The sequence below is a fragment of the Prunus mume genome, linkage group LG8, assembly GCF_029339155.1.
Source record: "Prunus mume cultivar Tortuosa linkage group LG8, ASM2933915v1, whole genome shotgun sequence".
Classification (NCBI taxonomy): Eukaryota; Viridiplantae; Streptophyta; class Magnoliopsida; order Rosales; family Rosaceae; genus Prunus; species Prunus mume.
In genome coordinates, this window is record NC_142705.1 from 17,435,294 (window position 1) to 17,446,316 (window position 11,023).

General features: G+C 35.8%; 1 protein-coding gene across 1 annotated transcript; it reads left to right on the forward strand.

The window, feature by feature from the left end:
* The first annotated feature begins 393 nt into the window (after positions 1-393).
* Positions 394-5,598, forward strand: LOC103343154 (transcription factor TGA2.3). The gene is given in 10 exon segments (XM_089043158.1): positions 394-553; positions 699-842; positions 1,081-1,158; positions 1,244-1,303; positions 1,517-1,594; positions 1,671-1,722; positions 3,228-3,400; positions 3,403-3,501; positions 4,126-4,374; positions 5,040-5,598. Coding segments are annotated over 9 exon segments (999 nt in total). The 5' UTR covers positions 394-553; positions 699-779; the 3' UTR covers positions 5,187-5,598.
* The last annotated feature ends 5,425 nt before the right edge of the window (positions 5,599-11,023 follow it).

An 11,023-nucleotide genomic window follows, 5' to 3' on the forward strand; every position in this document is an offset into this window, starting at 1 on the left:
GGAGAGATCCTCAAATAGCTTATTTGAGAGACACCTCTTTGTAGGGCTCACTCTGCTTTGTATTTCACTGATCCAAACTGTTCATTCAATGATTATCTCTACAAAAAATGACTTGAATCTGATATCATTTGACCACTAAATTGAATTATTGAAATTTTAGTACGTTCTTGAAGCACTGTGTTCATTGATTTTGTAGGACACAATTAGATGTCGAAACGGTTTCTGATTTGTCTAATGTTTTGCGAGGATGATCTATTTATGTAGACTTAAAAAATAGATGGTTTGGATCATTGAAAAAAAATTCGTAGGGGACGCTAAAGGGTGTCCCTCGATAGAAGAGGATTGTATATATATATATATATATATATGTGTGTGTGTGCGCAAAAAAGTTTCTGATCATATTTCACTCTTGTTGTATTATGGTATTTACTTGCTTCTGACTCCTTTTTCTCATTTGATTACTTTGGATTTCTTAGGTCCTGTATTTAATCAAAATAAATTAAGTAGCCAGGCACTGGGGAGTAGTGATGCCCAATTTGGCTCTTTAAATAAGGTAATTGTTTATCACCCCCTCCTAAAGTAAACAAAACAAAAATAAAATAAAATGATTGTGAGACCAATAAGGTTGAACGCATTGTGGAATCCAGTTCCTTGCATCTTTAGATATAAACTTATCTGTTTGTATTGTGGGATCTCAGCTGTTGCCACTGCAAAAAGAGGCACAACAAAATTTGCCTTCTGTATCTCGTAGCAATCACGAGAACTGGGGGGAGTCCAGTATGGCAGATGGAAGCCCTAGGACTGATACTTCAACAGATGACACAGAAGATAAAAATCAGAGGGTAACATCTCTCTTGGTTCCAGTTTTCAGTATCCGCTGCTTATAAATTCTGGTTCATCTCGTCTTTATTCATGTAGTTTTCCTCTAAGAGTGCCTACTTCTTTAGTCACTTTTGTATGCAAGATTCAAAGTGACATATCCCTTATTTTTTCCATACGGAAATTATTGTGCATGTGAGAGAACATTGTGATTTTCAGCTTTTATTTGGTGGTGAATTTAATTTTTTTGTTTTTGTGCAGACTGAACTGAATCAAATGACTGGTCTTCTAGTTTCTGATTCGAGTGACAGGTCAAAAGATAAACCTGGTGATCAAAAGGTTTGACAATTTCAACTGAATATATTATTAAAGTGTTGTCTTGCATGATTATCAACTTACCCTAGTTTGAATCAATGTTTTACAGACACTGCGAAGACTTGCTCAAAATCGTGAAGCCGCCAGGAAAAGCAGATTAAGAAAAAAGGTAGGTCACCATATGTTATGAATTTATTATCTGTTACTCTTTACGCTGTTGTCATTATTATTAGACTAACTGTGTTTGTAAGTTCAGTGCGCTTATGTGTTAAGTGCAATCTTTCTCTATCTCATTATAAGTCATAGCTACTGTTCTTTGTGGGGAAGTGTCATTATATTCATGTATGCCTTTACATTATTTCCATCGGGTTCTTCTATTCAGGCATATGTACAACAGCTTGAGAGTAGCCGGCTGAAATTAACCCAGCTTGAGCAAGAGCTTCAGCGTGCCCGCCAGCAGGTTGGTTTTCTATATACATTTTTCATTTGGCTGGGCATGGATGTTTTGTATCATACTAATGTTTTACATGTTGCAGGGAATATTCATTTCAAGCTCTGGAGATCAATCTCATTCGATGAGTGGAAATGGTATTTGAACTTATTAATCTCATCTGCTGATTCTTACTTTTTCCTGGACTTACTAACCACAGTTGTGTATATTTGTGTAGCCTGCCTTGAAATGCATATATATGTTTAAGAAGTTTATTTATTTATTTTTTAATAGAAACTTTATAAAATCAAAGAGATAAACAAAGAAACAAGCAAGTGGATAAGGAATGCACAAGAGCAAAACAGAAGTAAACAGCAACCTCAAGACCAAAACAAACAAAGGAAAAGAGGACAAAAGCAAACAAAAAGGCCACCCAGGAAAAAGGAAGAGAGCAACACATCACTTCACAACCCTTAACAAATCTCGCATAATAGAAGAGACAGCCAAATCCTTAAAAACAGGAGTAACCGAAGCCCATAAGTTCCAAAACACTGCATGCACCAAGCAACCCCACAGAACTTTAGTTTTCTTCCCCCTACCCAGCTTATCAATCTTGTAGGATAACAGCTGAAAGCAGCCTTCAGGAATAACCCAAGCAGCATTAACTTCCTGCAGAAGTAACCACCACACCTTTAAGGAGTAGGGACAGTGAATGAACAGATGATCCGCGCTTACCCTGTCCATATTGCAAAGAGTGCACCAGTGAGGGGATAAGCACATAAAGGGGCGATGCCTCAGCAAAGTGTCGCAAGTTTTTACTTTTCCAATGGCAACCTACCATAGAAGAATTTTAACCCCGGTTTTGGGGGTGGGGGGGTGGGTGTTGTCATCCTAGCCTTCCAAATTTGAGGGTGAGAAGGGAACTCCTCCACAGAACCATTATCCTGAATGAAGGAACAAAAAGAATGGCATGAGTATAACCCAGAGTGATCCAACTTCCACCTTCTGTTGTCCCTCCTAGAGGGAACCAATCTAGTGCCATCCGGGATAACCAGTAACCTAGTCACCTCATCAATCTCCATCACAGTAAATTTAGGTTTATGTATTCTCTCCATCAGCATGTGTGTAGTAAGTCGATTATTTTTGGTTAGATACTTCTACAGCTTGCTTGTCTTGGATTTTTCTGTTATTTGGCCATCCCGATCTTTTGCAGTTGGGTCTGAGCATCTGGGGGTTAAATGTTTGTCCTGTAGATTTCTCTATGTTCATCATATTAAATATGGATGTAGTTCCTAACATGATAAATTAGATTATTTCATGTGCTTTGTGTTCACTTTATTGGGGCCAGCGAAGCAAAGATGTATAGATATGTGTGTGTGTGTGTGTGTGTGTATAAATGTGTATATAATGAGGTCATATTCTCTTGCCAGACGGTCTGGAAACATAAGATTCATATGTTGTCAGGCTGGATTTGGACCAGACATTTAAGCAAGAATCAAGCTAATCAATGGTCTAAAATCATATTCTGGCAACAGGAGCGTTATAATCCTAAACTGCCTGGCATAAGAACACGCCCGTATATTTAACATGTGTATATATGTTCCCACTTAACTGATATTTGATGGTAAAACTTTGTTGTTTTAATTGTTTTTGTCTTCTGTAGGTGCTCTGGCATTTGATGTGGAATATGCAAGGTGGCTAGAGGAGCACAACAGGCAGATAAATGAGTTGAGGGCAGCTGTTAATTCACATGCGGGTGACACTGAACTTCGTACCGTTATTGACAATGTCATTGCTCACTACGATGACATTTTTAGACTGAAGGGTACTGCAGCAGCAAAGCTGATGTTTTCCACATCTTGTCAGGAATGTGGAAAACACCAGCTGAAAGGTGTTTCATGTGGATTGGTGGCTTCCGCTCATCTGAGCTCCTTAAGGTGAAAATTAGTTTCAACTCTTCTTTGCTGTGGTTGAGTATTTGATTTCAGTTGTAATGCATTCTAGCAACTTTTCTCTTGATCTTCTTGGAACTTGGAAAACAAAAAGGTTTTGTCATTTTAGTTTTAGGCGGTGTTTGCATAAATCCTTCTACTAGTGTATGAGATGTTATTTTGACATTTTGCTTCCTTGTTTTCTCCAAGTGTGATAATCTCCTGACATGAAAACATTTATTTTGACATTCTGAGTTAGGGCTGTAATGCTGACATGCTCTCTCCATAATACGTTATACATGATGGAAATAAGGGAAATGTTGGATGTATATGGGTTCAATTCTGCATTTTCTATGTTGTGAGTCACTTGGCTGTGCCCACATAACCGTATCCATGGAATGAACAATACATTTATTCCTTGATTGCAAGTAATGGAAATTCTTGAGTGCTCAAGTTTGAACTTAAAAGAATGTGTCATCAAAATTGATGTTTTATTCTCTTAGACAAAATGAATAATGACCTACCAAAATTAAATTTGAATACCATGTGGGCATAATGTATTCGTTCTGTCCTATATTTTTCTAATTGTTTTAGATCTCCGCATTTTAAACTGTATTGGCTTTGGTGCAGCTTCTGGTGAATCAATTGGAACCGTTAACTGAGCAGCAATTGGTGGGTATTTACAACTTGCAGCAGTCATCCCAGCAGGCTGAAGATGCTCTGTCACAAGGGATGGAGGCATTGCAGCAATCCCTTGCTGAAACCTTGGCCAGTGGCTCACCTGGGCCATCAGGATCATCTGGAAATGTAGCAAACTATATGGGTCAAATGGCCATGGCCATGGGGAAGCTAGGAACTCTTGAGGGTTTCCTCCGCCAGGTGAATTCCCTTGATAGTTGATTCCACTAGCTTGCTTATGCAGTGTGATCCTAGTGAATTTCGATGATTGCAAGAACTATAGATAAAAACTCAAATCATGAATATGCTGGTATTTCTGAGTGACGCATCTGGAACTTGCATGTAGATATTATGGTGCTGGAACTTGTGGGTGGAATGAAACCAAATTGTATTTTGTTTCCATAGTTTCCTTTTAAAAAAAAAAAAAGCTCTTGTTTTCTTCAATTACTTTATTCTTCATTTGTTTTTGTCGGCTGTTCTACCTAAGTTTCATCATTACAATATGTAGTCTTTCTTTATTCTTTTTGAAACACTAGAAAACTGTAGTCCTCTTGAGTCTGTAGTCTCTGGATAAAAAAAAACCTAGAGTCCTATTATTGAAGGCACTAATAATTTTTTGTTTCAAAAAGTTTGTTTCGTGGAAGACGTGCAGCAGAAATGGTCCACAAATTTGGGGACTTGGCTTGAGTATAGATTGGTATGCCCGTTTGAAAATTCTTGCTTCTTTAATCTTGGCGTGGAGTCTTGACTTCCCTTAAAAACATCTGAAAATGCCACTAGTTATTTATGTTTTATTCATGTTTATGCTCTACTAATGTCAATTTTTTTGCCTTATTATCTGTAATCTTATTTTGGTCAATTACCAGGCTGACAATCTTCGCCAACAAACGCTGCAACAAATGCATCGTATACTGACGACCCGACAATCAGCTCGTGCACTGCTTGCAATAAATGACTATTTTTCGCGTCTTCGAGCCCTGAGTTCTCTTTGGCTTGCCAGGCCCAGAGAGTGAGGCATTAGATTCTTTATCTGAAGTTGATCTTTAGGGTCCTACTAGAGCAATTATATGGTTAGATGATAGGACTTCTGCTGTTCTCTGGTCTTCGCGGACCTGGTTGAGGTGCAGTGAAGTTGCATGATTGTTCATAGACTCCATCAAAGTTGTGGTTGTCGCATATGGTCATCTAGATGATGTATTTTATGTCAAAAAACAGTAGTATGAATAAATCTGATTATGCAAGTTATTTCATAGAACTGAGAGGGAATAGAATAGTGCTATTGTTGTTGTAGGTTTCAGATGTCAATTTGTATACCAAAAAATCAGATGATGTCAGAGTTGAAGGTTTGCATTTACTTCTTTAACCGTGTATATACATATGTTGTCTCTCAATGTTACTGGCCTACGGTGTTTCATTGGTTTGCCATTTTGGGTTCTACTGTATAATTTTCATTGGAATAAACTAAATAAACTAACAGGTGGAAAATCGTCTCCTTTTACTAAATATGCTTTTGAGTCACTGTAATGGATCGCCGCCTTTTACTACTAGAAGGCATATATTCTCTGGTATCAGTACGCATACTTCCTTTCTCTTTTTCTTTTATTTTTTATTTTTTACTATACACAAGTGATATTATGGTATGGGGAGGAACACGGAAGTCCACGTTCCGGATGGATTGTCTCTTTGAAATTTCCATGGGGCGTGAGATTATAGATGTTAGTGGGGAAATAAGCCTAGGGTGGGAACAACATCACAAGAGGATAGGCACCACCAAAATGCATATATTGAATTATTATGGGAGACGGTAATATTTTGGAGAATGTTTTCAGATAATATTTTCAGAAAATGATAATAAGAAAACGAGTTTGCATTTTCAGATTCAAGAATGCGTTCGATAAGTTAATTGGAAAACAGTTTCATAAAACAAAAATAGTGAAAACATCTCGTACTCTCTCTTAGTAACTCTCATGTCTTACAGCAAACCTCTCTTCTTTTTCTTTTTCTTTTTAGCTTGATTATCAAAGCTATGGTATCCTCTCCTTGCACATCGCTTAATAGGGACACGTGTTTTGATGGGGTCAATTTCCAGATCTTTGGTGCCTCTCTAATGAAACCTTTTGTATTTTTGGGCAATGATTGTTGTCTCTATGGAGGTTGAAACAGAATTTTCATACAAGCAAAAGCAGAGCAACGAAATAGAGAGATGTCAAACAAAGTAGGGTAAATATTCAATTATGCTAATATATGCTCATATTATTATTCTTCTCAAATATGGAGGTATTTATACAAGTATAAAGATGTGATAACCCTAAATAAAATAGAAATATACCTAAATTACAATAGGAAATAAATCTCTATTACAATAGAACTAAATAATAATTGATAAGTAACCAAAATTCTAACTAAATAAGGAACTAAAATCCTAAGTAAACTAAATAAGGAACCAAAATCCTAACTAAGTAAGGACTCGCCAACAAAAGAGAGAGTTCTAAATCTGCATGTATAAATTAGAACTAAAAAATACGAATTGGAATCCTTGTAAATAAATCTGCTTGCCCTAAGGAATGGTGATGATGTGGGAAGGGAGAGAGGAGAAGAATTCCTCTGTTTTTCTCTTCGGTAGAAAAATAAGCGGATGTTGTTTCCTGTGTTTTCTAAATTGGAAAACGGAAACACGGAAACGTCTTTTTGGTGTTTTTCAACTTGAAGAGAATATATTGAAAACATTTTTGTAAATCGCTTTTCCGATTTTGCTAAGTGCAACACCAAAAAGTTTGGGACATTTTAAAAGCAAGGAGAGAGAAAATTTTTAAAGAAGCAAAATGGACAAAATGTCTTTATTTATTTTTAGATTTCTATGAATCCAATACATTTAAATGTCTTTAATTGGTGGTGAGTGGTTTTTTTTCTTTGAAAGCTTTGGCTTTTCAAAAGTAAAATTTTTTTATGTCTAAAACCTAAAACAAAAGTTTTGAGGAGTTTTCTAGAAAATGAAATTGGGGGTCTGAAAACATAAATAAATGGGGCCTAAGGGTTTAATAAACTGAAAATAAAAATAATACATAATTGGAAATGAAAGGCGCTCCATACTTTTCCCATTTATATCTCATGGGCACACAGGATTGAATTTCATCTAAATTTCTGTCAATATTCAGGGAAAATTCGTAATTTTAATTAAAAAAAAATACTCTGTATTAAATAATAATGAAAAGTCCAAAGCAAAATAAATTATAAAATTATAAAATAACAAATTAAAATTATAAAAACCCAGCCCCTCTCCCTATACCCAACCCAGCCGCATGCCCCATCCATAGGGCTGCCCCTGGGTGATTGAAGGCCCAACGCAAACCAAAATTATATGCATCTACAAAATAATAAAAGATCATTTCAAAGTTCTTCTTATTGCAGTTTTAGAAGCAAAATCATCAATTATATTATCATATTTAAAGTTTTCTAACATATTCATTTGAATGCATAATATTGCAAGAAATTTAATGAATGCGCATGGTTTCTCAGTATCATATGTTTATCTTGGGAACATTTGATGCTTAAATACTGTCTCTTTAATTTTTTTAGGATTTAACTACATAAAAGTACCCATCCTTTAGGAGTCGTTTCAAATTAGTACCAAACCTTTTAAATTTTTTACGGACATACCCGATCTTTTGTAAAACATATAAATTAATCACTACAGTACATAGTGAAGACGTTAATCGATGACGTGTTCGATGTGGTTTTTTTTTTGGGAGTTTCACTAAAACACCCAAAATGGAGGTTGAAATTATAAAAACCCAACACAAAACACTTTATAAACACACCCAAAACTCATCATTACACACACTCAACATTCATTTATAAACACACCAAAAAGTTGACTTTGGAGTTGATTTTGGGTGTGTTTCTAGTGTTTAAATAGTACTTGTTTTTTTATAAATACATGTTTAGGATTGGGTTTATTATATAATTTGTATTTTTTTTTGGCTGAGGTAGATACCACATGGATTAAAAAAAAATAAATAAATTTTTAAAATTTAAATTAATTAAAAAAACGCAAAAAATAAGAAAAATCAGTTTCAACAGCCAAAAAAATCACATCCCTCTCCAGATCCTCCATCTACCTCAACTCCACCTTCTTCATCTCCAGATCCTCCATCGGCATTCTCATTGGCTTCACCTTCTTCATCCTCCATCGACCCCAGCAACCTCACTTCCATCTCCAGATCCTTCTCCACCGCCTATGACCTCTTCTCTAAGCCACCACCCATTAATCCTGACGCCATCCCCATCCCAAGCCATCACCAACCCCAACAACACACACCCCACCCCCCCACCTCCTCTCAGCTCCACCCCTTCATGCAAAGGGCGGAACCACACCAAGGGTTACAGCTGTAGCCCAGTGTGGTTTTTAAGAAAAAAATATAAAACTGATATATTTAACTTATTTTCAATATTAATAAGTCTTAATACAACAGATATACCTTATTTCTATTTTCAACATTCAAGTAAATGTCTTTGTCATTTTACTTTTATTTATTTTTTATATTACTCCATTTACTTAAGTTTACAATGTAAATAAGAAGTACCCCCATTTGGATTCAAATAAAAATACTAGAAAACCAAATTCTCACCAAATCAAAATATGAAAAATCGGTTTTAGTGCCAAATACGATTTAGGCTAAAAATGATGGCTCATTAAGTCAATATATATTTCATATTAAAATTCCATAAAATCAAGTTTTCTATTTGATGTGTGAGAATAAAAGCACTAAAAATTATCTTGAGAAAATGATTATTTTGAAAACCCATTTTTCATACTTAATCAATATTTTTACATAAAATAACTTTTCATCTATAATATGAATGCATGAAAGAACCTAAGGTCAATCTAGGTAAAAATCTTAGATGTTCAATCCACTATAGTGTTAAATCCTATATGGTTTATGTTAAAACTTATTGAAAATTAGTCTATGGAGCTATAAACTAGCTTGATTTATATGATTTAATGTTTACTTTTATTTCTAGAAAGACTATAGAAATTGTAAGTACCAAAAAAAAAATCACTAAATTTTAAAGCTAATAACTTTAGCTAGCCCACCCGTTGAAAAATTCTTGGTTCCGCCCTTGCCTTCATGGTCACCATAACCTAGCCATCCCCAAAAACCACCGTCTACCGACCACCACCTAGCCATCGCTCACCATCCATAAACTTTCTTCTCCGACCAAACAGATGGAAAATGACCTCATCTCTGTGCCAAAAATTTATCAAGGCACCCACGCCTCCTCCGCGAGTTTGACAGAGAGAGACAAAGACACACAGAGAGAGGGAGATTGATAGAGGTCCGAGCCCTATCCCCAACGCCAGCCCCAGCTAACCTCCTTCTCTTTAGATCCGACTAGCCCGACTTTAGATTCGTTGTCTTCGTCTTCGTCGCCAAGGCCACACCGTCTCTTCGTCGCCAAGTTCTTCATCCGCCGTAACCCACAAATCTATCTCTATGGAGGTGACAGCTGGGTTCGTCGTCGAAGGTGGGGGGCTACGCTTTTGAGAGAGAGAGAGAGAGAGAGAGAGAGAGAGAGAGAGAGAGAGGTGGTGAGAAAGGGAGGAAGTCGGCGTGGTGGTCTGTGCTGCGTGGGTTGGGGTGGGGTTACTGATGGGGATGGGGTACTTTTGTCCTTTTATTATTACTTTTAAAAAATTATTTAAGTTTATGTTATTTTATACATTTTATTTTAAAATTTTAAAGTAATTTTAAAACTAAAGACTTTTTTTTTTTTTTTAATCCACGTGGTATCCACCTTAGCAAAAAAAGCAGCATCGGAACAGCCACGTCATCACTTAACACCTCCACTGACGGAGTGACTAATTTGAATTTTTTACGAAAGGTTGGGTACTAATTTGAAACGACCTCTAAAGGTTTGGTACTTTTATGTAGTTAATCCATTTTTTTATGATTGCAATTTTAACATTTGATGCTAAAATAACTATCAACTTATTGACGCGTGTCAAGTAAAGAGTTAACTATGATTATACCAATTGACACGTGTCAAGTATTGAAAAGGGTGGTGAGGGTACACCTTGATTTAAAGTGGTGAGCAAAAATATTCTCAATCATCAAATAGTTGTTGTCATGACAATTGAGCATGAGGCGCACATAGGCAATGTGTTTTTCATGTTATAGAAACTATGAGGGTCTCCTTGTATTTATACTAGAAAGATGTGAAATAAATGTTCCTAAGTGTTGAAAATGTAAAAAACCCACATCGAAACCTTGACAAAATAAAATACAATATAAATTGATCTACTATTAATAGTACCGAGATCTTTTGTGATAAAACTTCACACATGCTTGGTGTGGACTGCTAGTTAGTCTCTCTGAAATCTTGACAACAAGTGATCAACCAATTTTTTTAATATGTTAATTTTGGCAACATTGAAAAATTAATTTTGGCGTCATTGAATTTGAACAATTGTAGTAGTTAAAGATTTTTGCCGCAAGTCTTTTATGTCTGCAGCAACACTGGAATTCTGTGTTATTATTTTGATTAGTAACTTTGAGGCATTCATGTTCCCAAGTTTGAACTTTTGTGTAATGGAAAAATTATGGACGTCAGTACTTAGGCTGGCATCGTAACTATATTTAGTATTTCGACGTTCTAACGGTCTACCAAAAACTGTAAAAATTGCAGCAGAGGGATCGTCAAGAAATATCTATTTATTTGACCTGTAAAAATTTGGTTGTTGAACTTTGAAATTTGATGGCACATTGAACTCAATGATGGTTTGATGTGTTAAAAATGAAAGATATGTAGGAGAGGTTATGAAATTTTGTTGTTGTATTCGGCTAACAAA